Below are 26,258 nucleotides of genomic sequence, written 5' to 3'. Positions count from 1 at the left end.
AGGGCCCGGACCCCCCCGTGCCAGGAGCTTGGAGCCCAGGAAAGCAAAAACACAGCTCCAACTTGTGTGGCTTTGCCCCATTTTTCTGGGGCTCCTCGGCTCCCCTCGCTGGGCTGTTTAGCTGGATTGGGGTGTTTTGGGGAGCACGTCCCCCGGGGGATGCAGCGCGCCACAAACACGGGACTCTGCCAAACCTTTGTGGCCCTCCGGGGGTCCCAGGTGTTTGAAGCACGTACTTCACCCCCAAATTTTGTAAAAGATGTGGCAGAAAACCCTGAAAAGCAGTCCGGGGGCACGCTGGGTGGCTCGGCCCAGGCTCCCCGGTCGCACCCCGAGCTGGGACGCCGCCAGCCAGGAGCAGGGCCCGGGGCTGCCTGCGCGAGCTCTCTGCCAGCCCAGGTGTGAAGTGCAGCCGGCCCCCTGGGGAGCTAATTGCCATTCATTAACGTAATTAGCAGGAGTTGATGAACATAAGAGGGGGGTTGCAGCCAGGCTAAGCGGGGTGCTGTGCTGCTTCTGTGCTCGGCACTGCCGTGCGCTGCTCTGGCACCGCGGAGGCTGCGCCCAGCGGGTAAGGGCAGCGTGGGGTGCGCTTTGCTGGTGCCACCCGTGGCACAAAGCCTCCTGCCTGTCCCCGGGGGCTCGTTTGGCTTCCTGGGTGTTACGTGGGAGACAGTGGGATGGAAGCTCCACGGGGGGCTGCTGAGCCCAAAGCTGCGGCTGCTGGCACCGCGGATGGGTTCACAGGGAGCAAAGCGCTGGGGCCCCTTTGGGTGCCACGTCCTGGGCTGAGCCTGGTGCCCTGCCGCAGCCACTTGCTCCCCTCCCTGCTCCGCAGGAGGGCAGCAGATTGATGTGTGGGCATTAATTATTAAATGGCTCGTTGTCCTAGCAGGGCCAGTTGAGGCAGTGACTCACAGGGCCGCTGGTGCCCGTGCCATTCCCCTGACCAAAGGAGAACACCGCTGGCAAGCGGCGAGGCGATGGCTCCGGCCACATGTGTCAAAGCAGAGCCCTTTCCAATCAGGAGCTAATTGAGATTCAATAATAGAGCTAATGGGCGCTGATGAAATCCTAGGGGGAGTATTTAAAAACATATTGAGCAGAAGCCCGGCGTGGTGTGGGTGAGGTGCTGGGGCACTGGGCTCAGATGCTGGGAGTCATTAAACCCTCGCTAAGTGTGTTTTAATGCTCACTTGACATTTCATTATCACACAGTAACTATTCAAATACATGTCCCCTCTAGAATTAATTAGTTGTTATACAGGATATTAATCAAGGGGGGCTGTGCCAATGTGCTTATGCCCAAAATCCGATCCAGCTGTTGCTGTTACTGGGCTGCATTGGAGGAACCGCTCAGGTTTCTGCGCTCTCCTGGCTTTAAATTTGATGGATCGGATCCTTTGGCTGGTGCTTTTCCCGGCCCCTCTCCACCCCCTCAATCTAATAATAATTCAGCAACGTCAGCCCCACGCTTCTCATCAACCCTACAATAACAGAGCCGCTGGCATCAGCCGAGGCTGGGGCATCGCTCTGCTGGGGCGTGGGGGCCCCGCGGTGTTGTGAGCAACCCTACAATAACAAGGCAGGGCGTGCACCTGGGTGTGCTGGGAAGTGGAGTAGGAAGAGTTTGGGGACCCTGTGCCCATGGTTTTGGTGCTGCCGGTGCCTTGCCAGGGTGGCACGGTGAGGGGGCTGTGGCTGGTCTCGGCGCTGTGCCATACAAGCAGGGTGATGCTCTCCTGGCTGTGGGGTCCCTGCACAGGCACCCATGGGAGGGGGGGGGAGGTCCTCGGGGCTGCTTTTTCCTTGGGGCACCCAGGAGCCTCCCCTCGCTGCCCCTCCAGGCTGTACTGTGGTGTCTCTGCCCCAGGGCAAAAGCAGCTGCTTGGGATCGGGTTGGGGCTGGGGGCTCTTCGCCCCATTTTTCCATGAGCACGGAGGGGAGCTGCAGCCGAGCTGTTACGGGGAACGTGGCAGGTGCTTCCCTGGTGCAGTAGACGGATGGAGAGGACTTGGTTTCCAACGGGAGCCCGTCCTTCTGTCAAACCCAGCCGGTGCCAAAGCCGCCTCCTGCTCGCTGGATGCTGCTGCAAAGCCGGCGGTCCCCTGGCACGGGGCTCCTGGCTTCGGGGCCCCCCCGGTGCGAGCACAGCACAGACGCTTCCTGAGCGAGCCTGGAGACCGCGGCTGCTTTCCGTCGTGGCTTTCTTTCGAAGCGCTGGTCACTTCTTGCCTTGGAAGTGCTTTTCCCCGTGGATGATGCCCTGTCAACCTCTGTCTGTAAAAGCAAAACGAACAAGCCCCTGAAACAGAGGAGTCAGCAGCACGGGATGCTCCCGGAGCGAGGCAAGATTTCCTTCCCAGCTTGAACTGGTGCAACACGTGCTTGCAGGCTCGTGTCCTGGCAAAACAACCCCTTTGGGTTGGATTTTGGGTGCTGCAGCCCCTGCCCCCCTGAAACTGGGGGGCTGTGGGCGAGGGGCTGCACCCTTCGCCTCTCCCGCTCCTCGCGCCGAGCCCCCGGGCAGCGCTCACCCCCCGGGAAGCGTGAATTTGGACACCGTCCTCCTGCATCCGTGGCTGAGGAAGGGAATCGCATCGGAGCAATCTGGGATAAAAGCCTCTGCAGAAGCCAAGTGGCAGAGAACGCCGTCTCTGCTCGTGTCGGTTAATAACTGCAGGCCAGACTGCGCCCGGTAATTGATTTCCTTTCTCTGGGCTATTTTCATCCGCTTAGGTGTGTGCAAAAGCTCGTCTCCTTAATAGCTCCTCCAGCTCCGGTGGCGCAGGGATGAGGCCCCGTTAATTGGGCTTTGCAGGGCTGCCTCCGTCGGGGGGGGTGGCGACGCCTCCCCGTGCCCACGGAGGTGTCTCGGGAACGAGGTGCTGCAGAGGGAACAGATCGCGCCGCGGCGGGCGCCTCGTGCACAGAGGGGACGTGGCGGCGAGGAGAGGCACGGGGGGGCTGCAGGGGGGGCTCTGTGCGCCCCTCTGCTCTGCTGTGGGCAGCTGGCCTCGGCTGGTGTCTGTCTGTCCGTCCGTCCGTCCACCCACGTGCAGGCGTCGCGGTGTGCCTGCGTGATTTATTAACGAGGACAACGCAAGGAGAGCGTGCCCATTATTTCTGGTGTCCGCCTCAGTTCCTGACAGCTCCCTGGAATTGAAATATCTTATTTAAAGCCTGTAGGGATCGTTTTAAATATCAGCCACGACACTCAAGGACTCGCTCCCAAAGGGCACCCTCCCTTCTCCCGTGGGGACTCACGGGCTCTGGCACACCAAGTGCCCTTTGCTGCCTCGGCGCACGGCCCCAGAGCAGCGCAGGAGGTGGACGGGGTGGGGGGGCTGGGTGTCCCACCCCAGGTTCCCTTTGCAGGGTAAGTTGGGACCCCTCCAAGTCTGTCCCTTTCTGCGGCCGCGTCGGTGGCAGTGCTGTGGCTATGGTGGGGCTCCGCATGATGCTGGCGCTTCCTGGAGCTCTGAATGCCACCACCGCCGTGCGGGACGGGGGGGACACGGCTCTTCCCCAGCACATTTTCCCTCTGGACGCGCACCCGGCTGGTCCCTAATGCCACTGCTGCCGTTGGAGCATCCCCGGGGCAGCCCAGGGCCAGACCTTGGAGCCCCCAAAGCCTGGGGCCCCTGAGGGTGGGTGCTGGCAGAGGTCCCTCCGAGGTGCCCAGCCTGGCTCGGGGGCAGCCCCGCACCCCCAGCGCCGTCTCCCGCACCAGGAGATCCCCGCAGAGGGGAGACGCGCTCCTCGCATCTTATGAAAGTTTAATTTACGCTCTGTTATCAAAAGAACAAACAAAGCTCTGCCGAAACAGCCCGCGGCGTGCTTTAATGCAAGATTGGATTTCGGGCGAGGAGGGCTGAGCTTTCTTCTTTATTCCCCCTCCGCTTCATCTCGGAGCGCTCCCTGTTCGGGGAGGCAGCGGTGCGGAGCCTGCCCGGTCCCCGGGGGTCAGCGGGGGGGGCTCCAGCCCGTTCTGGGGTGCTGCAGGAGGACCTGTGGTGGTCCCAGGAGCTGAGAATGCCCTGGGATGTGCTGAGCGGGGTCTGGTGTGGGGACTGGGTGATGCTGGGAGCCGAGCCGTGGTTATTTCCCCTATCTGCAGATCAGCCTGCGCGGCGCTGGTGCTGATAAGAGCGGCGACGAGGGCGCTGGGGCTGATAACGCTCAGCCCTGGCTCATCAGAGCAGTGCTGGGCTCAGAGCCTTGGTGTATGTGGGGCAGGGGGGAGCACGAGGAAAGGGGCTCCTTGCTCGGATCGGGGTGGGAAATGCTCTGGTCCCCGCAGGGCAGCCCTGGTGCCACGTCCCGGGTCCGTGCCCTGCTGAGGCTGTCGGAGCCCCGCGTGCGAGGGGCGGCAGCCTGGGCAGACCTCCCAGGCCTGGCTTTATGGAGAAGGCAGCACCGCCTGCAGGTCCCAGGTCGAATCCTGCTTCTGACAGCTCCAAAGCTGCTTACCCAGCACCTCCCACCCAGGACAGCAGCACCTCGGGCAGGCAGGGGGGTGACGGCTGCTGGCTCGCAAAAGCTGGGGGCTGCGGGGCCGCCTGCGGGCAGGGGTCACCTTGGCAGCTCCGGGAAGGAGCAGGGCAACGAGCTCCGTGGCTGGCGGCTTGCACGTGAGCACGTGAGTCCCTCAGTGCCGGGGGGGCTCTGCGTTGGCCCCCCAGCTTGCACACACATGTGCACACGTACCTCCAGCAGCTGCGGTTTGGGGAAGGGACCTGGCGCGGGGGTTGCTGCCCAGCAATTGTGGTGCTGGCGTGGGACCTGCAGCCCCTCCTGGGGGCTGTGGCAGTCGCTCGCTGTCCCCCGCCGGCCGCAGCACGCCGAGTGCTCAGTGCTGCTCCCTCCCGCAGGTACATGATCACCTCGCTGGACCGCACGCACGCCGGTTTCTACCGCTGCATCGTCCGCAACCGGATGGGAGCCCTGCTGCAGCGCCAGACCGAGGTGCAGGTGGCCTGTAAGTGACAGCCCTGGGGACAGCGGGGACAGCAGGGACGGCAGGGACAGCCAGCCCGCTGCGGCAGCGGGGCTCTGGGCTGGCCGGGTCTGTGCTGCGGGACAGCTCGGGGACACACGCAGCCGAGGGCCGGCATGGGAGCCTGGAGCATCCCCCGGGGTGATGCTGGCAGGGACAGGGCCATCACTGCCTCTTGGCTGCTCTGCCCCCTGCTCGGTGCCACGGCGGTTCAGGGGTGCAGGATGTGCCCCACGGGCAGGGGGAGCGCAGGGGCAGGTGGAAACCCACGGCAGCACCTCGTGCAGGGCGGCTGCGGCTCCCCGGAGGTGTGCAAGGCAGCACGGTGTGGAAGCAGCCCCGCTCCTCCCTGGAGTGCGTAAAGCAAACGCCGTTTATAATCATTAGGGAAAGCAAACAGGAGAGCGCCCGGGGCCGGCAGCGCATCCATCAGCGCGGAGCTCGGGGAGCAGCGGGCGGCCGGGCTGGGGCCGGGTGGGCGGCTCAGCACCGGGTGCTGCTGCCAGTCCTCGGCACCGATCCTGCAAACGGGCGTCCCTCGGGGAGCGGGGGCTCGGAGCGGGGCGAGGCGGTGATGTGTGGGGCCTTGGGGCGGTGCTGGGGGTGGTGGAGGGACCCGAGCTGGGAGCACGGGGCACATTAAGCAGGACAGGAGGGTGCTGGGGCCTGGGCTGTTGGCTCCGTGTCCCAGGACCTTGCTGCTGTTTGCCGCCCCCTTCCCTCCGGGATACCCGCAGTCCCATCCCCATAAACCCCTTCCCGAGGAGCAATGACAAATCAGGAAGCTAATGAGAAATTAATAAGGCAGCTGTGCTAACAACTAATGATAATGGCAAAGTCGTTAAAAAAAGATTCTTTACATGTTTTTAATTACAGCAATTAAGGGAAGTCAATAAAAATCCCCCTCTTCCCCTTTCTCCACGCACCCTGCTTCGCTCTTTTCGCTGTTGTAAATCTGCAGCCCGTGCGCAGCCGCGGGCACCCCAACCTTGCTGCGGAGCCAAGGTCGTGCCTCGGCTCTCCCTGCCCAGGGTGCTCGGGGGGGGGTCACCGGGGAGCCCCGGGGCTGAGCCCTCCTCACTGTCCCCATCCTCTGTGGAGTCCCCGGTCTGGTTTGTTGAGATGGGGATAAGCTGCTCTGGGGTCCGCGGGGATGGGTCCTGGGGCAAGGGCAGCGCCGGGCACGTGGGAGCAGTGCGGGGGCTCAGAAGGGAGGAGCAGACCCCGGCGGATCCTCCCCGCCCCTGTGGGAGCCCGTCCCCGTAGCCTCCAGCCTGCTCCCGGGCCGGATCCTGCTTTGTCCCCATGCCGCTGTCCCCTGCGCCCCGCAGACATGGGGAGCTTCGAGGACAGCGAGGCGCAGCAGAGCGTGTCCCACGGCGAGGCGGCCGTCATCCGAGCGCCCCGCATCGCCAGCTTCCCCCAGCCCCAGGTCACTTGGTTCCGCGACGGGAGGAAGATTTCCCCCAGCAGCCGCATGTGAGTAGCCCCTGCGGAGCCCCCCATACCCCAGTACCCGCCCAGTATCTCCCAGTATCCCCCCAGCATCCAGGGGGGCTGCTCTTTCCGTGTTCAGCCGGCAGTAAGGGTGCTCAGCAGCTGTCTGGAGCGCGTTGCACTAAAACCCGGGGAGGGACTCGGCGACTGACGGCTCCGTTTGCCATCAGGGAAATGGGTGTAAAGAAAAATAAGAAAATAGGAGGGAGGAGGGTGGGCAAAGGGGGCTCGGCACGTGCCGGGGCAGCACCGGTGCGAAGGAGCTGGCACGGCACACGTGTGCCAGGAATCCCTGCGGGGCCAGGCTGGGTCCCAGCGCTGCCGGAGCGGCGAGCCCACTGCTGGCAGACACACGCAGCCTGTGGGAATTGAATTTGTAACCCACATTATGCAGGAATTGAACTGGGCTCCTTTCTATTTGCAAAGCAGGATTGAGGAGATAAAACTCCTTTATCTCATATTTAATGGTAAAATATATTCCCCAAACCATTTTATGTTTCCAGCAGATTAGATCGTTCCGTATAAAAAAAAAAAAAGGAGGGGAAAAAAAAAAAAAGCCCTATTAATCTGCACCATCCGATGCGCTCGGCGGCTGCTCGGCGTGGGAGGTTTGTGGGCGGCGTGGGGCTGGGTCCTGCCATGGTCCTGGGGCCACCAGCTGAGCCCTGCGCCCTCTGAGGGACGGGGACGTGTCCAGGTGCTTGTGGCAGGCTGGGGTTGCACCCGTCCCATCCGTCTGGGTGTCCCGGGTCTGCTGCAGCCGTGGGGTGGGGGAACGGGGGTCCCGGCACATCGCTGTCCCCGTTGTGCTCACGTCCCCCGTCCCACGCTCGCCCCGCAGAGCCATCACGCTGGAGAACACCCTCGTCATCCTCTCCACGGTGGCCCCGGACGCGGGGCGCTACTACGTGCAGGCGGTGAACGACAAGAACGGGGACAACAAGACGAGCCAGCCCATCACGCTCACCGTGGCCAGTGAGTGCGGGGGGCCCCGCGCCCCCCGGGCCCCGCTCCCCAGCGCCGCCTGGCTCGCGCCCAAAGTTAATTTGCAGTAAATCTCCTCAGAGGCTTCTGCTTCTGCTGACTCAACAGTTCGGCTGCCTCAAAATTTATACGGGCACCGTGGCCCGTGCTGCAGAAGCCGGCGCCGGGGGCTAATTGTCTGGCCGAATGAGCCCTCCCCGCTGTCCCCGGCTCCGGCTCGGCACTGCCAGGATGCCCACGGGTGCTGGGATGGCTCCGTGCCGCGGGACGGGGTGGTGCGGTGTAGCCCCACGTGGGAGCAGCTCTGCTGTGGGTCGCCCTGCCCTGCACCTGCCCCTGGCCTGGCCACGGACCCCTCTTGGTCCCTGTTGCTCTGGCTCAGCCCCTGTCTGGAGGAGACCTGAGTGGCCCCAAATGTCTGGACCCCTTGGGATCCAGCCCAGGGTCCCCGCTCAGTGGTGACGCCAGCCCAGGGAAGATGTCCCGAAGTGGCCTCAGCCCTCCTGGAGCTCTCATCCCAGCTCCCCCCGCCCACCGTTTGCTCCGCTGCTGCTTTTACACCTTGGTGCCTGTCCCCCTTCCCTCCCACCCCATTAATCTGCTGCTCTGTACCTCGGGCATCCCGGTGCGTAATAAACAACTTAGAGCCCATGTTTATGGATTCAGCTATATCAGCAGCTTTCAAGCCGATCACATTTTTACAACGTCTACATGAGGGTTTTTTATTGTCGCAATTATTTTGCTTTATATACTCCCTCCTCCCCGCCAGCCGGCGCTGCGCAGGGACCTGCTGCTGCCCGTGGCGGGTGCCGGGGGGTCCTGGGGGAATTGGGGGGCTTAGGGGGGGAGCCGAGGAGGCACCCAGAGGCCAAGTGATGGGCTGGACCTGCTGCGGGAGAGCAGAGCCCGCAGCCCTTTGGTTCCTGCTTCTCCCCAGACGTGGGTGGCCCGGCCGACCCCATCGCGCCCACCATCATTGTCCCACCCAGGAACACCAGCGTGGTGGCCGGCACCTCGGAGGTGACCATGGAGTGCGTGGCCAACGCCAGGCGAGTAGCGGCGGAGGGGATGGGGATGGGGATGAGGATGGGGGACCCCCCATCAGCTCTGCGAGCACCGGGGTGAAGCGTGAGCCCCAGGGCTGGGTGTCCCAGCTCCCCCGGTGCCATGCCAGGTCCCGCATGGTGGAGGGAGGTGGGGGGCTGAGTAGGGGGCCTAGAGCTGGTTCTTGACACCCTCCTGGCCCCCCCGCCCCCAGGCCGCTGATCAAGCTGCACATCATCTGGAAGAAGGACGGGGTGCCCCTCTCCAGCGGCATCAGCGACTACAGCCGCCGCCTCACCATCCTCAACCCCGCGCTGGGCGACAGCGGCTACTACGAGTGCGAGGCCGTGCTGCGCAGCAGCAGCGTGCCCGCCGTGGCCGAGGGCGCCTACCTGTCCGTGCTGGGTGAGTTCCTGCCGTGGGCAGCCCGAGCCACGCGTGCAATGAGTTGGGGGGGGGGGTCTCAGCCCCCCCCGGGATGGGAAGTGGCTGCCGGGGATGGGTGAGGGGGATCCCGGCGCTACCGCCGCCCGCCTCGGCGCTTTCCCTCCGCAGAGCCCCCGCAGTTCATCAAGGAGCCGGAGAGGCACATCACGGCCGAGATGGAAAAGGTGGTGGCCATCCCGTGCCAAGCCAAAGGTGAGGAGTGTCCCCCCCCCCCCCCCCCAGCCTGTCGCAGCCCCGTGCCCGCCGCGGCCCCATCCGTGACGCGGCCCCGGCCCTTGCAGGCGTGCCGCCCCCCGACATGGCCTGGTACAAGGACGCGTCCCTCCTCCGCCCGGAGCAGCTGCCCCGCTTCCAGCTGCTGCCGGATGGCAGCCTGCAGATCAGCGGGCTGCTCCCCGACGACACCGGCATGTTCCAGTGCTTCGCCCGCAACGCGGCCGGCGAGGTGCAGACCACCACGTACCTGGCCGTGACCAGTAGGTGCCAGCCCCTCCTTGTGCCCCGGAGCCTGGGGTGCCCTGCGCGGGCTCTGGGTGGGATGGGACCCCCCCCACTGGGCTCGATGGGGACCCCCTCCAAGCAGGGACTGACCCCCCGTGTCCAGTCCAGGCACCGGGAAGGGCTTCATGGGTGGCTGCCCATCTTTTTGCCCCACAGGCATCGCCCCCAACATCACCAGGGGCCCCCAGGACAGCACGGTGATCGATGGCATGTCCGTAATCCTCAACTGCGAGACCTCGGGGGCTCCGCGCCCGGCCATCACCTGGCAGAAAGGTAAAGGGGCTGGGGGCACGGGGGCGCGGGCAGCCCCGGGTGGTCTCTGCAAACTCATCGGCCCCGGGTTTGGTCCCTGAGCGCGCATCCAGCGGGCTTGGCTGACGGCTGGGTGCTGCGGGTGACGGGACCTCCCCCCCGTGCCACCCAGGGGAGCGGATCCTGGCCAGCGGCTCGGTGCAGCTCCCGCGCTTCACCCTGCTGGAGTCGGGCAGCCTGCTCGTCAGCCCCGCGCACCTCGCCGACGCCGGCACCTACACCTGCCTGGCCACCAACTCGCGTGGCGTGGACGAAGCCTCCGCCGACCTGGTGGTCTGGGGTAAGGCAGCCGCATCGCCCCGCTCTGCGCGCTGCGGGACGGGCCCTGCTGGGTGCAAAGCTCCTGGGATGCCAGGGATGGGCACTGCTGGCACGCTGCTGGGCTGCTTGGAGGGATGCACAGACGTGCTCCCACGAGGCCACGTGTGGCACTGTCCCCACTGTCACTCCCTCGGTGGCTCTGTCCCCCCACTGATGCCCCGTGGCTCACCCTGTCCCCCCCACAGCACGGACGCGCATCACCGACCCGCCGCAGGACCAGAGCGTCATCAAGGGGACCAAGGCCTCCATGAGCTGTGGGGTCACCCACGACCCCAGCGTGGATGTCAGGTGGGTGCCAGGGGCCGGGGACGGAGCGGGAGATGCTCGGCACCACTCGGTGGTCCTGCAGTGCCACCTGGTGCCCTGCGCACGGGGATCCCGGCCCTGGGTCCCCTGTGCTGGGGGGCTGCAGGGTGCTAGGATCCCCCCCCCGGGTTCCCACCCGGCGCAGGTACGTCTGGGAGAAGGACGGGGCCCCGCTGGGCACGGAGAGCGGCCCCCGGCTGCGGCTGGACGAGGCGGGCACGCTGCACATCTCCCAGACCTGGTCGGGGGACATCGGCACCTACACCTGCAAGGTGCTCTCGGCTGGCGGCAACGACTCGCGCAGCGCCCACCTCCGTGTCCGGTGAGACCCCCGCCCCGCGGGCACCCCCGTGCTCTCAGCTGTGCCCCCTCCCTAACCGCTGCGTCCCCCACCCCGTCCAGGCAGCTCCCCCACGCCCCCGAGAGCCCCGTGGCCGTGCTGAGCCCCCTGGAGAAGCGGGCCATCAACCTGACCTGGGCCAAGCCCTTCGACGGCAACAGCCCCCTGCTCCGCTACGTCGTGGAGGTCTCCGAGAACAGTAAGGGGCTGCCCCCGCCTGCCTCATCCCCGTGTTGTCCCCGTGCTGGTGGCTCTGCCGTCCCCATCCGGTGACACGGGACGAAGTCCCGTCTTCATCATCACCCCGAGGCAGGCTGAGGTGGCAAGGGGGTGACGAGGGAGGGAAGGGGATGCCGCAGGGAGCCTGGGGACCACAGGACTGCTCAGCCACCGGGCAGGGGATGCGGGCACCCTGCAGGCTGCCCCCTCTCCCCCCACAGACGCTCCCTGGACCGTGCTGCTGGCCAGCGTCGACCCCGAGCTGACGTCGGTGGTGGTGCGGGGCTTGGTCCCCGCTCGCTCCTACCAGTTCCGCCTGTGCGCTGTGAACGACGTGGGCAGGAGCCAGTTCAGCAAGGACACGGAGAGGTGAGCTGCGGTGGGGGGCCGAGTTGCTCTGGGGGGGCATGGGCCAGGCACTGACCCTTGCTTCGTGCCCCGTAGGGTGTCCCTGCCCGAGGAGCCACCCTCCGCACCCCCCCAGAACGTCATCGCCAGCGGGCGCACCAACCAGTCCATCATGATCCAGTGGCAGCCGCCCCCTGAGAGCCACCAGAACGGTGTCCTCAAGGGCTACATCATCCGGTAGGTGCCGCGGGGGGGGGGGGGGTGCGGGCACCCTGTCCCCAGCATCCCCGGGGTGCTCGTGGGGATGCCAGTGGCTCTGATGGTCCCTCGTGCTCAGGTACTGCCTGGCCGGGCTGCCCGTGGGCTACCAGTTCAAGAACATCACCAACGCCGACGTCAACAACCTGCTCCTGGAGGACCTCATCATCTGGACCAACTATGAGATCGAGGTGGCGGCGTACAACAGCGCCGGCCTGGGGGTGTACAGCATGAAGGTGACCGAGTGGACGCTGCAGGGAGGTAGGCAGGGACGGGCAGGGGCTGGTGGTGGTCTCAGGGGGGCCAGGGCTTTGCTGGCCTTGTGTCGTGGGGGTGTGGGGCTCCTGGGGGACAGGGCACGATGGAGGGGATGAGCACGGGGACCAGGCATGGGCTGCAGGGCCATGGCACGGCTGGGGGATGTCCTGGGACACCATCCTGGATGCCCGGGGTCCCTCTGCCAAGGGAGGAGAGCCGGCAGAGCCGCCACCAGCCTCCCCTTTGTCCCGGCAGTCCCCACCGTGCCCCCAGGGAACGTGCAGACCGAGGCCACCAACTCCACCACCATCCGCTTCACCTGGAACCCCCCCAGCCCCCAGTTCATCAACGGCATCAACCAGGGCTACAAGGTGAGGGGGGATTCCCCCAGGACCCCCCGAAATCCAGGCAGCCTGCGGCGGGGAGCCCCGGGGCCGCCCCTCACAAAGCGGCTCAGCGTCCTCGCCGGCAACCCCAGCCATTTGATTTGATTCCAGCCTGACTTATTAAAACAATATTTACCGAGATTTAACACTTGCATGGGCTCGGAGTCTCTGTAATTAATTCCAATTTGCAATTAATTCAAATTTACATTAATTAAATTGAATTAAAACATTGAACTTGTTTCTTAATCCACTCAAAAGAAGTTCAGGAATTTAATTGCCGCTGAGTGAGATAACCAGAGCAAGTAGGATATTTAACGTTCTTATTAAATGCCACTTAGTATTTTTGATTAGTATTTTTAGGGCCTAATTAGTGTTTAATTAAGTTGCTATAGGCTATTTTGCACAATAGCAATTAAATGCCCAAACATCCGTCCTAAACGGAGCCGAGCGGGCGATTACGCGCCGTTATCGTTGGGAGTTAATCACAGAGCGTGCGCTCAGGATGGGCTCGCGCGGGTAAACGCGCGCCTGTTAGGCAGCACCGAGCGCTCCCCGCACCCTTCGTTGATATTTAATCCGCTTTGAATAAATACGGGGCTGCCGGGGGTGCTCGGGGTGGTGCGGTGGGGACGCCGGCACCCGCTCCAGCGCCTTCTTCCCGCAGCTCATCGCCTGGGAGCCGGAGCGCGAGGAGGAGGCGACGGTGGTGACGGTGCGGCCCAACTTCCAGGACAGCGTCCACGTGGGCTACGTGGCGGGGCTGAAGAAGTTCGCCGAGTACTTGACGTCGGTGCTGTGCTTCACCACGCCGGGGGACGGCCCGCGCAGCCCGCCCCAGCTGGTGCGCACCCACGAGGACGGTACGGGGAGGCTCCGCGCACCCCCGCGGCTCCCGGGGCGGGAGCGAGCAGCCCCGTGATGGGGATGGTGACGAGGGAGGGATGTGGCACGGGGTGCCCCCGAGCCCCCTCCGTGCTCACCCCGCTCGGGGGGGGGGGGTCCCGTGGGCTCCGTCGGGTGCGCGGCTGCGTGCTGACCCCGGGTGTCTTCGTGCAGTGCCCGGCCCCGTGGGACACCTGAGCTTCAGCGAGATCCTGGACACGTCCCTGAAGGTCAGCTGGCAGGAGCCCCTGGAGAAAAACGGCATCCTGACGGGTGAGGGTGCTGAGGGCAGAGCACGGCCCCCCCCTGACCCCACAGCATCTCTCCCTGCACCCCGCTCAGCCCCGTGGGGTGGGCGACGGGGGGGCTGACAGCTCGGGGTGCCCTCCAGGCTACCGGATCTCGTGGGAGGAGTACAACCGCACCAACACGCGGGTGACCCACTACCTGCCCAACGTCACGCTGGAGTACCGCGTCACCGGCCTCACCGCCCTCACCACCTACACCATCGAGGTGGCCGCCATGACCTCCAAGGGCCAGGGCCAGGTTTCCTCCTCCACCATCTCCTCGGGGGTGCCCCCAGGTGAGCGCAGCGGCGCGGGAACGCTGCGGGATGTCGCCGGTGTTTGGGGCGAGCAGCCGGTGCCGACCGCCCTGCCCCGTCCCCGCAGAGCTCCCCGGTGCCCCCACCAACCTGGGCATCTCCAACATCGGTCCCCGCTCCGTCACCCTCCAGTTTCGCCCGGGCTATGATGGCAAAACCTCCATCTCCCGCTGGCAGGTGGAGGCACAGGTATGGGGTGGCTTTAGGGGATGGCGCGGGGGTGCCGGGGGGGCAGCTCACCCCACTGCCGCCCTGCAGGTAGGGCAGAGTGGCGAGGCCGAAGAGTGGAGGCTCGTCCACCAGCTGGCTAACGAGCCTGACGCCCGCTCCATGGAGGTGCCCAACCTCAGCCCCTACACCTACTACAGGCGAGTGGCCGGGGCTGCGCTGCGCCGTCCTCCCTGGGGGTCCGGAGCCCTCTCGCCCCCCACCGTGACCCCCCCGCTTCTCCCCTCTCAGTTTCCGCATGCGGCAGGTGAACATCGTGGGCACCAGCCCCCCCAGCCTGCCCTCCCGGAGGATCCAGACCCTGCAAGCCCCCCCAGACGTGGCGCCCGCCAACGTCACCCTGCGGACGGCCAGCGAGACCAGCCTGTGGCTGCGCTGGATGGTGAGGGGGGCACCCTGGGGTGCCGCACCCTTGGGCGCGGTGCACATCGGGGCAGGCTGGAGGCTGGGGGGGCTGAGCTGGATGGGCCTGGGGGACCAAGGGGGATGGAGCTGGGGTGGCTGTGGGACACCGGGAGTGATGGTGCCTCTTTGTGCCCCCTGGGCCAGCCCCTCCTGGAGCAGGAGTACAACGGGAACCCCGACTCGGTGGGCTACCGCATCCGCTACGCGCGCTCAGACGGGCGAGGGCGGGCGGCGCTGCACGTCGTCCACGACCGCGTGGAGCGGGAGTACACCATCGAGGACCTGGAGGAGTGGACCGAGTACCGCGTGCAGGTCCAAGCCTTCAACGCCATCGGCTCGGGGCCCTGGAGCCACCTGGTGCTGGGGCGCACGCGGGAGTCAGGTACCACCAGCCTCCTGCAGTGCTGGGCGCACGCCGTGGCCAGCCCTGATGCTGACCCCCGCTCCTGTCCCCCGCTCCTGTCCCCCTCCAGTGCCTTCCTCTGGTCCCAGCAACGTGTCGGCACTGGCCACCACCTCCAGCAGCATGCTGGTGCGATGGAGCGACATCCCCGAGGCGGACTGCAACGGCCTCATCCTGGGCTACAAGGTGAGCAGCTCCGGCAGCCCCGGCGCTGCGGCTCTGCCTGCCCCAGGAGCCGCGGCTTGCCCGGGTTGTGCCACCTCCGAGAGCCCGTGCCGGTCCGTGCCACGCCGCTCCGGCCCGGGGGTGCTGGGGGCTGCGGTCCGGCCGCGTCATGTAGGGTCTGTTGCAGGTGATGTACAAGGAGAAGGACTCGGAGGCGCGCGCTCGGTTCTGGCTGGCGGAGGGCAACGCGTCCCGCAGCGCCCAGCTGACGGGGCTGGGCAAGTTCATGCTGTACGAGATCCGCGTGCTGGCCTTCACCAGGATCGGCGACGGCGTGCCCAGCCGGCCCCCCGTCCTCGAGAGGACGCTGGATGACGGTGGGTGCCAGCGCGTGGACGAGCAGAAAGACACGAATGGGACGAGGGGTCCCTGCGGTGCCAAAGGCCATCCCATCCCATCCCGTGGGGCAATCCCTTTTCCCAGGGATGCCATTCCCAGCGGTGGGGGACGGGCCCCGTTTGTGCTGTGCCCTCCCTCGTGCTCCTCACGGTGATCCCCATCTCTCCCCCTCCAGTGCCCGGCCCCCCTGTGGGGATCCTGTTCCCCGAAGTGAGGACGACCTCGGTGCAGCTCATCTGGCAGCCACCCGCGGCACCCAACGGCATCATCCTGGGTAGGTGGGGAGCTGTCCTGTGCATGCTGCGGTGCTCTGCAGGGGGGTGCAGATGTCCCGTGGGAGCAGGGATCAAGGTGGCGGGGCAGGGCCATCACCAAGCACCTCGGAGCCCCCAAGGCTGGGACAACCCCCCCAGCTGCCCCCGGGCAGGGCAGGGAGGAAGGAGGGGTGCACGGAGAGGGGCTGATGGCGGGCCCAGCCCCACGGTGCCGCTCCCTTCCCCGCAGCCTACCAGCTCACCCACCGCCTCAACACCACGGCGGCCAACGCGGCGGCCGTCGAGGTGCTGGGCCCCAGCACCCGGCAGTACACGGCCACGGGCCTGCAGCCCGAGTCCACCTACCTCTTCCGCATCGCCGCGCAGACCCGCAAGGGCTGGGGCGAGGCGGCCGAAGCCCTCGTGGTGACCACGGAGAAGAGAGGTACGAGGGGTCCAGCTCTCCTTGGGGGGGGACGCGGCGTGCCTGGGGGGTGCCCGCAGCAATCCCAGCCCCGTGCCTCTCGCAGATCGCCCGCAGCCCCCCAGCAAGCCCCTGGCCCGGCAGGAGGACGTGCGTGCCCGCAGCGTGCTGCTCTCCTGGGAGCCGGGCAGTGACGGGCTCTCCCCCGTCCGCTTCTACACGGTGCAGACCCGCGAGCTGCCCGACGGCCAGTGGGCGCTGCACCCCGCTGCCGTCAGCCACAACGCCACCGCCTTCGTCGTGGACAGGTGAGGCACGGGCTGGCCCCGAACGAGGCCGTGTCGTGATGGGGATCCCGGGAGATGGGCGCTGCTTTGGGCGCTCGCCCCGTGCCTCGGTTTCCCCATCCGATGGGAAGTACTTGCTCCTGGGTTGTGGTGTCCCCTGCTGCGTCCCCTCTCCTGGGGGGGGGGATCTGTGGGGCTGCCCGCCTGCCTCACTGTCCCCGCCCTGCTCTGCTCCCGTGCAGGCTGAAGCCCTTCACCTCCTACAAGTTCCGCGTGAAGGCGACGAACGACATCGGGGACAGCGAGTACAGCGAGGAGTCGGAGTCGCTCACCACCCTGCAGGCGGGTCCGTGCCCGGGGGGGCCGGGGACGGTGCCGTGGCTTCCCGCCTGGGACCGGTGTCCGGTGCCCTGGGCATCTCCGGAGCCTCACCACCCGCTTCTACCCCGCAGCCCCCGAGGAAGCCCCCACCATCCTCTCCGTCACCCCGCACACCACCACATCGGTGCTCATCCGCTGGCAGGTACTGTCCCCTGTGCCCCCCCGGGGGGGGGTGTCACGGACCTGCCCCGTGGGAGGTGGCACCGAGGGGTGGCCGTGCCAGCCAGGTCCCTGGGGCTCTCCAAGGCTGCGGATTGGGGCTGTGCTGGCACAGACCACCCTGCAGAAGCCGGGGGGCAGCAATCTCGGGGTGCCCCAGGTCCAAGCAGCCCCTCCCTGCCCTCTCCCCGCAGCCCCCAGCCGAGGACAAGATCAACGGGATCCTGCTGGGCTTCCGCCTGCGCTACCGCGAGCTGCTGTACGACAGCCTGCACGGCTTCACCCTGCGCGGCATCGGCAACCCCGGCGCCACGTGGGCAGAGCTCACCCGTGAGTGCCTGCAGCCCTGTGGGACGTGGGGACACGTGGCTGGGGGGTGGCATGGCGGGGGGGGTGCAGGGCAGGGCAGCGTCCTGCATCCTGCGCTCACGCCGGCGTCCTGCGCTCCACCACCTCTGCCGGGTGCCAGCCTGGAGCCATGGAGGCCGAGCGGTGCCCCGCGGAGTTGTCACCGTCCCCTTTGTGTCACCGACCCCTTTGTGTCACCGAGTCTGTCGGTCCCTAACGCACTCGTCTGTGCTGGTGCTGGCTCGGTCCTGCTGTGCTCAGCTCCCTCTGTGCCTGCAGCACGGGTGTCCACGTGTGCGCACCTAACGCGGGGGGGCCGTGTGACGTCCCTGCCGTGTCTGCACGTGCTGCCATCCTCAGACCCTGAAGGGGATGGGGTCATGGCCGCTCTGGGGACAGCAGGGATGTCAGGGACAAGGGCAGCACCCGAGAGCAGACCTTGCCCTGCTGCTGCTCTCGGGAGCAGTTGGTTGGTCCCATGTGGAGACCCCGCTGCCCAGACCCCACTCGTGCCACACAAAGGATGGGGGCCGGGGAACAAAAAGGCTCCTCAGTGCTGTGACAGCCCCATCGGCACCCAAGGGTGACGAGCTCCTTGTGGGGCCCCCCTGGCCCACCCCGGGGTGGGCGGCTGTGCTGTGGGGGGTGCTGGGAGGAGGGAGCCCCCCCCCGCTGTGCCACGACTAACGCTGCCTGCTCTCCCCGCGCCGTGCCGCCAGCCGTCTACGCCGTGCACAACCTCAGCGAGGTGTCCCTCACCCAGTACGAGCTGGACAGTAAGTCACCGCTCCTTGTGCCTTCCCCCCACCCCCGCTGCCACCCCCCTGTGTCTCCCCCCTCTGCCTGCCCACGCTTTGGGGTGAATCCTCGCGCCCTGTGCCCAGGGGACGCCTCCGTTCGCTCCTGCTGCTCCCCGGGGACACCCTCCTCTTCCTCAGCGAGGGGCCCCCCGCGGGTGGTGGGACCCCGCTCATCCCTTCCCTTCTCTCTCCCCCAGACCTGAGCAAGCACCGGCGCTATGAGATCCGCATGAGCGTGTACAACGCCGTGGGCGAGGGTCCCCCCAGCCCCCCCCAGGAGGTTTTTGTGGGTGAAGCGGGTGAGTCTGCCGGCACACCCGTGTCTTGCCGGGGCGCTCAAATGCCCTGGGGTGCCCCGTGCTCCCCCGTGTCACCACACAGCGGCCCCGTGGCCCCCCATCCCCTCTGCACACCCCTGACGTGCCCGTGCATCCCCTACATCTGGGGGGTCTCTCCCCCTCCCTGGCCGCAGCCGGGCAGTGACGCTGTCCCCTCCCTCGGCGCAGTGCCCACCGGCGCGCCGCAGAACGTGGCGGTGAAGGCGGCCACGGCCACCCAGCTGGATGTCACCTGGGAGCCACCACCCGCCGAGAGCCAGAACGGGGACATCCAGGGCTACAAGGTACTGAGCGCCGCCACCGGGCAGCTGGCACTGAGCTGGGGCTCGGGGAAGGTGCTGGGTGCCCTGGGGTGGTGCTGGGTGCCCTGGGGTGGTGATGGGTGCCCTGGAAAGGTGCAGGGTGCTACGGGGGCATGCTGGGCTCCCTGGGGAGATGCTGTGCGGGTGCTGTTGGGGGGAGCCCTGGGAAGGTGCTGGGTGCCCAGGGAGGTGCTGGGTGCCCCGGGAGATGTCAGGAGCGCCACCGGGAAGGGACGCGGGGCGCTGCGGAGCGCAGCGGGGCACCAGAGGGCGCCGTCGGCCCTCGGATGCGCCCGGTGCGGGGCCGCGGCCGCGCTCTGCAGCCCCGGGTGCTGCCACCCACCCACCCACCCACCCACCCACCGCGGATCCCCGGGGTCCGTCCTGCGCCAGAAGCACAGCATCACGAAATATCCGAGTTGGGAGGGACCCCCAAGGGTCATCGCCTCCAATTCCCGGCTCCCCAAAGGAGCACCCGAAAAAATCAGTGCGTGCGTGAGCTGCAGGCAGGGCGCGCGGCCGAGGGGAGGCTGCTGCTTTCTCTCCAGCACACCCAGAGCCCCCAGACCTCCCAGGACAGGGCCTTAGGAGCCCGGGCAGGACTTCACAGGGTGTCTGAGCATCGCAAAGGACCTGGAGGGGTGTGGAAAGGGGACGAATCGGGCAGGCTCCACGCTGCGCCCAGCCCTCAGCGCCTCGCCGTCCTCCTGCAGATCCACTTCTGGGAGGCCCAGCGGCAGAACGAGAGCGCACGGGTGAAGACGCTCTTCCTGCCCGAGACCGGGGTGAAGCTGAAGAACCTGACGGGGTACACCTCCTACTGGGTCAGCATCGCCGCCTTCAACGCTGCAGGAGACGGGCCCCGCAGCCCCCCCGTCAAGGGCCGGACGCAGCAGGCAGGTGGGGACACGGCACGGGGCCCCCCCGGCGGGGAGAGGGGCCGGCACGGTGCCAGGGGGGGTCCCCATGAGCACTGAGCTATCCCCCGTCCCCCCGCCCCGTTCCCTTGCAGCCCCTAGCGCCCCCGGCTCCATCCGTTTCAGCGAGCTGACCACCACCTCGGTGAACGTGTCCTGGGAGCCGCCGCCGCTGCCCAACGGCGTCCTGGAGGGCTACAGGCTGGTCTACGAGCCCTGCATGCCCGTGGACGGTGAGGGCACGGCGGGGGCTGCTGGGGGCGCGCGGGGGGGGCCCGGCTCAGCCTCGGTCCCTGCAGGTGTCAGTAAGATCGTGACGGTGGACGTGAAGGGGAACAGCCCGCTGTGGATGAAGGTGAAGGACCTGGCCGAGGGAGTCACGTACCGATTCCGGATCCGGGCTAAAACCTTCGCCTACGGGCCGGACATCGAAGCGAACATCACCACGGGGCCTGGGGAAGGTAGGGGGGGGGCGTGAGGGATTTGGGGTGAGGGAGGAGATGTGGCTGGGGACAGCCCCCCGGTGCTGTTCCTCACCACCGGGACTGCGCGGGTCCCGTGCGGGATGTGTCCCCGTGCCACCAGCTCTGCTCTGGGTCCCCAGGTGCCCCCGGCCCCCCCGGTGAGCCCTTCATCTCCCGCTACGGCTCGGCCATCACCATCCACTGGTCGAGCGGGGACCCGGGCCAAGGCCCCATCACCAGATACGTCATCGAGGCTCGGCCTTCAGGTACCGCAGCCCCGCGTCGCCGCCAGGGGTGTGATGGTTTGGGGGAAACTGAGGCAGGGAGCACCTGGCTGCGTGGTGGGGGCCACGTTAGGGATCGGGACCCGGCGCTGGCCACGTGCCTGCCCCAAGGGTGCTGACAAAAGGACTGATGGAAAGGGGCCAGCGAGCTGCTGAGCCGCTCTGGTCGATGCTGCTCGTTTCACGGTTACGGAGGTGCCGACGTCCCCTGGGCCAGGCAAGGGGGCACCGAGGTGTCCCACACTGGGGGGGGACAGGAGCCCCCGTCCCCCCCAGCAGGAGCCCGCGGGCACGGCCACGCTTTCTCCTGCAACCTGCCTTAATGACTTCTCCCGCTGCGGCCCCCAGCACCGACAACCCGATTGATGGCTAACGGGGCGTCGGTGCCGCTGCCCGCGGTCCCTGGGGAGCCGCCTCGCCCTCGGTCACGAGCAGGGAGGTGATAAATCAGCCCCGCGCCTTGCTACGGCTTTTTAATGATGCTGCGGCGAGGGCTCGGCGCCAGATGGAGCCGGGCAGGTGGCAGAGGGCACGCTCCCAGCACGAGCCGGGGGGAGAAAAACGGGAGAGGGGCTGGGAAGGGGCACGTCCCCTGCCTGGGTTCAGGGGGAGGGCAGCCCCTCGCGCTGGGGAGTCCCGCAGGGCTGGTGCCACCCCGAGCCCCTTCCCTCCTGCAGACGAGGGGCTCTGGGACATCCTCATCAAGGACATTCCCAAGGAAGTGACCTCCTACACCTTCAGCCTGGACATCCTCAAGCAGGGGGTCAGCTACGATTTTCGTGTCATTGCTGTGAATGACTACGGCTACGGGACCCCCAGCACGCCGTCCCCCTCGGTCTCAGGTAGCTGTGGGGGTGTCCCGGGGGGGGTGCCATCTCCTCCTGCCGTCCCCACCTAACCAGCTCCCTCGCACGGACCCAGCTCCCACAAAATCCCTCGGGGTCTCCCCATCCATACTGCTTTGCCCCCCCCGCCTGCCCCCCCCCCATTCTGATCCTTCCTGCTCTGTGCCCCAGCCCAGAAAACCAACCCCTTCTACGAGGAGTGGTGGTTCCTGGTGGTCATCGCCCTCGTGGGGCTCATCTTCATCCTCCTGCTCGTCTTCGTGCTCATCATCCGCGGGCAGAGCAAGAAGTACGCCAAGAAGTCGGACTCGGGTGAGCGCCGGTGGTCTGCCCTCCTGGGGTGGGGACGGGGGTGGGCGCCCACCGGGGACCTCGGGGGGGGGCTGCCTGGGATGCAGGAGGAACGAAATGCCCGTGGGATGGGGAGGCAGCATGCTGGGCATCCTTGGACCCATGGGGTGCCAGCTGGGGGGAGTGCAGAGCCCTGATGCCATCAGTCTCTCCAGGGCATCCCTGCCTGCTTTTGGGGTCCAAATGGGTCATTGAGAGCCCAGGGCAGTGCCCAGCCCGTGTCCTTGGGGCTGCCTCCTCCCGAGACCCGGTGACATTCCAGAAGGATGCAGCAGGCTTCCCGGAGAGCACTGGAAGCTATAGAGATTAAATAAATGACTCGTCCCGCTGTCAGCTGCGGAGGCAGGGCAGCGCAGGGGCTCGGCAGAGGTCACCGGGATTAGTCAAACACGGCTCTGTTTTCTTAGCTGTATCAAGGGCTCAAATTGTGGGGAAAATCCAGAGCTCCTCGTTAAGCAAACAGAGCCGTTGAGCCGGGAGCTGGCGGCGATGAGGCAGGTCAGGGTGGGAGCCAAGGCGGGCTGGTGGCACCGGGCACGGGGCCGCTGCAGGACCCGCGGCTCGTGGGTGTCCCCAGCACCGGGGCTGGCACTGCCCCCTCCTGCTGCCCCCCCACCCCCCCGAGGAGTCGGCGCAGGGGCTGGGGTCAGAGCACCCGGCGCTGCGTCACCCTCAAGGCGGGGGGGGCTCGGGGAGGTGTTGGGAGGCTGAGCCCCTGTCCCGCAGGGAACGGCTCCAAGGCGAACGCCCTGAGCCACGGCGAGATGGTGAGCCTGGACGAAGGCAGCTTCCCCGCCCTGGAGCTCAACAACCGGCGCCTCTCCGTCAAGAACTCCTTCTGCAGGAAGAACGGCATCTACACCCGGTAGGGACCCCCCGCCGCAGCCCCCCTCCCCGGGCGGGAGGGCATTTTCAGCCATCGTGCCCGTCCCTACGGTGGGCGCTCACCCACGGGCAGCGTCCAGGAGGGGGTCTTGGCGTGGCCGGGGGCAGCCCGTGGCGGTGTCCCCGAGCCTGCCCTTTGGGGGTGCTGGGGTCTGGCACGGCCCCGAGGTGGTCCTGCGCTGAGCACCCGCCTGTCCCCGAGGTCCCCGCCGCGGCCCAGCCCCGGCAGCCTGCACTACTCGGACGAGGACGTGACCAAGTACAACGACCTGATCCCCGCCGAGAGCAGCAGCCTGACCGAGAAGCCCTCCGAGGTCTCCGACTCTCAGGTACCCCCCTCCCCGGGGCTGCGCGCATGGACGGGATGGGGAAATGGGGGCGGAGGGGCTGGGGGCAGGAGGGGGACGCTTCTGGGAGCCCTCACCCCGCTCTCTGCCCGGCACCACGCGGGTCCCGGTGTGCGTTTGGCATCGGCGCTGCCAGTCCCGTGCCCCATCCTGCATTTACGCGGCGCTTCCCCGTGGCCTCGTGGCACGGCTCCAGCAGGAAGCTGGCACAGCCCCCGGCCCCTGGGCACCACAGGGGATGGCACGGGGCCCCCCCTCCTCCCTGAGGGCAGCGGGCTTGGGGACTGTCCTGCTTGCCCGGTCGCTGGTGGCAACGGCGTCGGCTCTGCCAGCCCCACAAAATGGCACCTTTGTGTCCTCCCCGAGCAACGGGCAGCCCTGGCCGGGCAGGAGCCAGCCCCTGGGGAGGCCACGGAGCATCGCCCCTCAGGGCCGGATGCCGGGAAGCAGCTGAAAAGCGGAGGCTGAAGCTTGGGGCAAGGTCCTGGGGGTCCCCGCGGCACAGCCGTGTCCCCGAGCAGGAGGGGGGCTGGCCCCGAGCCCCCCCCCCCTTCCTCCGCCCGCGCCAGCTTTTTTTCCACCATGGTGCAGCGGGATCCCGTTCCCTCCTGCCTTAGCGGGGATCGAGTGTCTTTTGAGGAGCTGTGGAGAGCGGGCGAGAGCTGAAAGCTGGCGCGGCGCTGCCTCCCCACCGCCCCTCAATGGGCCCTTTGTGCGCGGCCAGGAGAAGCTGAATCCAATTACCGCGAGCGGGGAGGCAGGGGGGCCGCCCGCCAGCACCCTCGTCCCCACCACCCTCACAACCCTAACCCTAAAAACCCTTACAACCCTAAAAACCCTAAAGCCCTAACCCTAAAAACCCTTACACCCCCACCACCCCCGGTCCCCACCACCCTGGGGGCCCCAGGGCCACGCAACCCTTTTGTGTGGAGGTTTTATTGCGCTTTATTTTTGTGTGGAGGCTTTATTCCGCTTTATTTTTGTGTGGAGGCTTTATTCTGCTTTAGCAAAAAGGCAGCAACACCCCAACGGTGCCGCAGCCGTCGCAGCCCCCAAGACCCTTGGGGCTGCCGGTGCCGGGAAAGCTCTCCCCATTTCTGGGGCTGGGCGGGCTGTGCCCTCTGCCCCACGCTCACCTCTTCCCCCGTCCCTTAGGGCAGCGACAGCGAGTACGAGGTAGACCCAGGCCACCAGAAAGCCCACTCCTTCGTCAACCACTACATCAGCGACCCCACCTACTACAACTCGTGGCGGCGGCAGCAGAAGGGCATCTCGCGGGCGCAGGCGTACAGCTACACCGAGAGCGACTCCGGGGAGCCCGACCACGCGCCCCTCTCCACCAGCACCTCCACGCAGCAGGGCAGCCTCTTCCGGCCCAAAGCCAGCAGGACTCCCACCCCCCAGACCCCCGGCAACCCCCCCAGCCAGCCCGGCACCCTCTACCGCCCGCCCAGCAGCCTGGCCCCTGGCTCCAGAGCCCCCATCGCCGGATTTTCCTCTTTCGTTTGATATTTAAAGAGAAGCGAAAAAGAAAGGAGCAAGAAAAAAAAAATACGAAAAAAAAAATACAAAAAAAAAAAAGCCCCAAGGAATCAAGAAAAAAGCGACGAGAAGAGGAGGAGGGGGAGAAGAGGAGGGGGACGCTGAGGGCCCCAGGGCTGGCGGCGCTGGGGCTCGCAGGGGGCAAAGCCCCGGCTGCCGCGGGACAGGCACGAGCTTGGGCTTTTTCCTTTTCTCGGCAGAACTTGGAGCAGGACGCCAAGTGACTTTGCTGGGCTGGGGAGCAAAGCCCCAGCTCGTCTTTTGGCCAAAGCTTTCTGCGTTACAGACTCCTCGGCAGGGCTCGGGGCTGGCAGCTCTGCGCCCTGGGAGCTGGGGGGGGCGCGGGGCCCTCGCCGTGCCAAACCCCGGCCCCTCTGCTCGGGGTCCCCCAGGGACGCGGGGCCGAGCAGTGACACAGAGGACGACTGCAGGGGGAGAGGGGCTCTGCTTCTTGAAAGCTGCTGGAGCTGAAGCCCCCAGCCCGGACCCTTTGGGGAAGGGGGCAGCCACTGCGCCGGGAACCGTGCGGATAATTAATTCCTCTCTTCAACACGGCCCCCCCAGGAGTAAACCCCAGGAGAGCCCCGAGAGGTGCAAGTGGTGCTGACGTCCCCTCTGATTTGCACCCCGGGGCCACGCAGAGGCTCTGGAGAGGACTCAGCGGGGGGGATGCAGTGACCGTGGCCACCCCCCTGCCTTCCTGGGGCTTTGGGGCTGTTTTTTATTTTAATTCTCTTTGGAGCGGAGGCCTGCGAGCACGAGGGGCACGCGGGGGTGGCGATGCCCGGGGGGGCTCCAGGGCCGTGGAGGGGGGGGGGTTTCTGTGGTCTCTGCATAGCAAAACACCCGCAGTGCCTACCGGCGAGCCGGGCACCAGCCGGCGGGGCCGCGGCGCCCGGGGCGAGCCGAGGGAGATGCCAATAAAGAGCCTGAGGATGACCCCGTCTCCCCTCTGTCACCCTGCTGCGGCAGCGAAGGAGCTGGTGGGACGTGTCCGTCTGTCCTGCAGCGGCCGTACCGCTGCGCGTTCCCATCCCAGAGCAGCGGGGTCGGTGCCCGGGGGGAAAAGGGGCCGGGTGGAGGGAGGGGGCCCCGCTGCAAGCAGCAGCGCCTGCCCCGCTGTTTCTTGCAGCCAGCCCCTGCCACCAGGCTGGCCGGGGGCCTGGGGAGGGGGGAAATCAGGGTGACACGCTTGGGTTTAATTGCTTGTCACCCCTCCGGCAGCACGCGATGGGGGTCAGGAGCAGAGGGGCTGAGGGAGGACCCCCCCCGGGCCAGGAGAAGTGGGGCACGGGGGTGAGCTGTGTTGGCATCGCTCCCAAGCCACAGCCACGTGCGGGAGCTCGTCCCCACCGCAGCTTTTTGCCTCGTCCCTGTCCCCGGAGCCAGCAGGGCGCAGAGGGCACTGCTGGCAGGTGACACCGTCCTGCTTTGGAGCTGGCACGGAGCGGAGCCCAGGGTGCTGACACCCCGCTCGGTGCAGGCGTCGGCGCTGGGTGGGCTTCCGAAGCTGCCGGTGCGGCTGCGGCCGGAGGGCCCGGGGGCCCTGTGGCATGGCGGTGGCGAAGCCGGGGCGAGCCCTCGCCGTTAGCGGTTCCCCCCGAGTGCAGGATGCGGCCCCGAGGAAGCGGCAGAGCCCGCAGCTCCTTGGGGAGCCTCCCGGGGCTGGGCGGGAGCTGCGCAGCGGGGGACAAAGCACGGTGCAGGCACTGAAGAGGTGGGCTGGGCGCCAGCGGCGGTAGCGGCACCTCTCGTCCCCCTGCGCTGCCTCGGTTTCCCCGTGGCGCAGAAGCGACCCAGGTGGCTGCTCCAGCGAGGACGAGCCGTCGGCACCGCGCTGGCCTTGATGCAATCCCCGGCTTGCACTCGGCTGGGGCCTGCGGTCTGCCAAGGGCGAGCACCGCGCGCTTATCGGGGCTGGGCCAGCCAAGGGGGACAGAGGGCAGAAGCCGAAACCCCGAACCTTGGCCGTGTGGCTCCGGAGTGGCACCCGCTCGCTGCCCCCGGGGCAGGGACGCGATGG

The 26,258-nt window shown here is 67.0% G+C and overlaps 1 protein-coding gene across 3 annotated transcripts in view; it reads left to right on the top strand.

Moving 5' to 3' along the window:
• The window catches only part of SDK2 (sidekick cell adhesion molecule 2), a 48,058-nt gene extending 22,887 nt beyond the window's left edge, over positions 1-25,171 (top strand). For 2 of the 3 annotated variants that reach the window (XM_083805077.1, XM_083805075.1), the window contains exons 3-44: positions 4,876-4,982; positions 6,332-6,479; positions 7,339-7,472; positions 8,419-8,530; positions 8,740-8,930; positions 9,081-9,164; positions 9,254-9,448; positions 9,630-9,746; positions 9,898-10,065; positions 10,292-10,394; positions 10,558-10,734; positions 10,815-10,951; positions 11,193-11,340; positions 11,416-11,556; positions 11,657-11,838; positions 12,091-12,206; positions 12,886-13,081; positions 13,278-13,376; positions 13,495-13,686; positions 13,775-13,896; positions 13,966-14,075; positions 14,167-14,317; positions 14,485-14,722; positions 14,814-14,929; positions 15,096-15,285; positions 15,483-15,581; positions 15,812-16,006; positions 16,092-16,293; positions 16,515-16,618; positions 16,725-16,795; positions 17,007-17,142; positions 17,880-17,936; positions 18,158-18,259; positions 18,467-18,582; positions 19,314-19,500; positions 19,613-19,978; positions 20,122-20,247; positions 20,943-21,107; positions 21,282-21,422; positions 22,188-22,326; positions 22,549-22,675; positions 23,849-25,171. In XM_083805077.1, the coding sequence (XP_083661203.1) occupies positions 4,876-4,982; positions 6,332-6,479; positions 7,339-7,472; positions 8,419-8,530; positions 8,740-8,930; positions 9,081-9,164; positions 9,254-9,448; positions 9,630-9,746; positions 9,898-10,065; positions 10,292-10,394; positions 10,558-10,734; positions 10,815-10,951; positions 11,193-11,340; positions 11,416-11,556; positions 11,657-11,838; positions 12,091-12,206; positions 12,886-13,081; positions 13,278-13,376; positions 13,495-13,686; positions 13,775-13,896; positions 13,966-14,075; positions 14,167-14,317; positions 14,485-14,722; positions 14,814-14,929; positions 15,096-15,285; positions 15,483-15,581; positions 15,812-16,006; positions 16,092-16,293; positions 16,515-16,618; positions 16,725-16,795; positions 17,007-17,142; positions 17,880-17,936; positions 18,158-18,259; positions 18,467-18,582; positions 19,314-19,500; positions 19,613-19,978; positions 20,122-20,247; positions 20,943-21,107; positions 21,282-21,422; positions 22,188-22,326; positions 22,549-22,675; positions 23,849-24,202 (6,361 nt within the window). In that variant the 3' untranslated portion in view covers positions 24,203-25,171. The remainder of the gene's footprint in view (positions 1-4,875; positions 4,983-6,331; positions 6,480-7,338; positions 7,473-8,418; positions 8,531-8,739; positions 8,931-9,080; positions 9,165-9,253; positions 9,449-9,629; positions 9,747-9,897; positions 10,066-10,291; positions 10,395-10,557; positions 10,735-10,814; positions 10,952-11,192; positions 11,341-11,415; positions 11,557-11,656; positions 11,839-12,090; positions 12,207-12,885; positions 13,082-13,277; positions 13,377-13,494; positions 13,687-13,774; positions 13,897-13,965; positions 14,076-14,166; positions 14,318-14,484; positions 14,723-14,813; positions 14,930-15,095; positions 15,286-15,482; positions 15,582-15,811; positions 16,007-16,091; positions 16,294-16,514; positions 16,619-16,724; positions 16,796-17,006; positions 17,143-17,879; positions 17,937-18,157; positions 18,260-18,466; positions 18,583-19,313; positions 19,501-19,612; positions 19,979-20,121; positions 20,248-20,942; positions 21,108-21,281; positions 21,423-22,187; positions 22,327-22,548; positions 22,676-23,848) is intronic. The other variant, XM_083805076.1, reaches the window with a different exon arrangement.
• The last annotated feature ends 1,087 nt before the right edge of the window (positions 25,172-26,258 follow it).

The sequence above is a fragment of the Anser anser genome (assembly GCF_964211835.1).
Source record: "Anser anser genome assembly, chromosome: 19".
Classification (NCBI taxonomy): domain Eukaryota; kingdom Metazoa; phylum Chordata; class Aves; order Anseriformes; family Anatidae; genus Anser; species Anser anser.
This window is presented reverse-complemented; position numbering and strand designations above follow the sequence as displayed.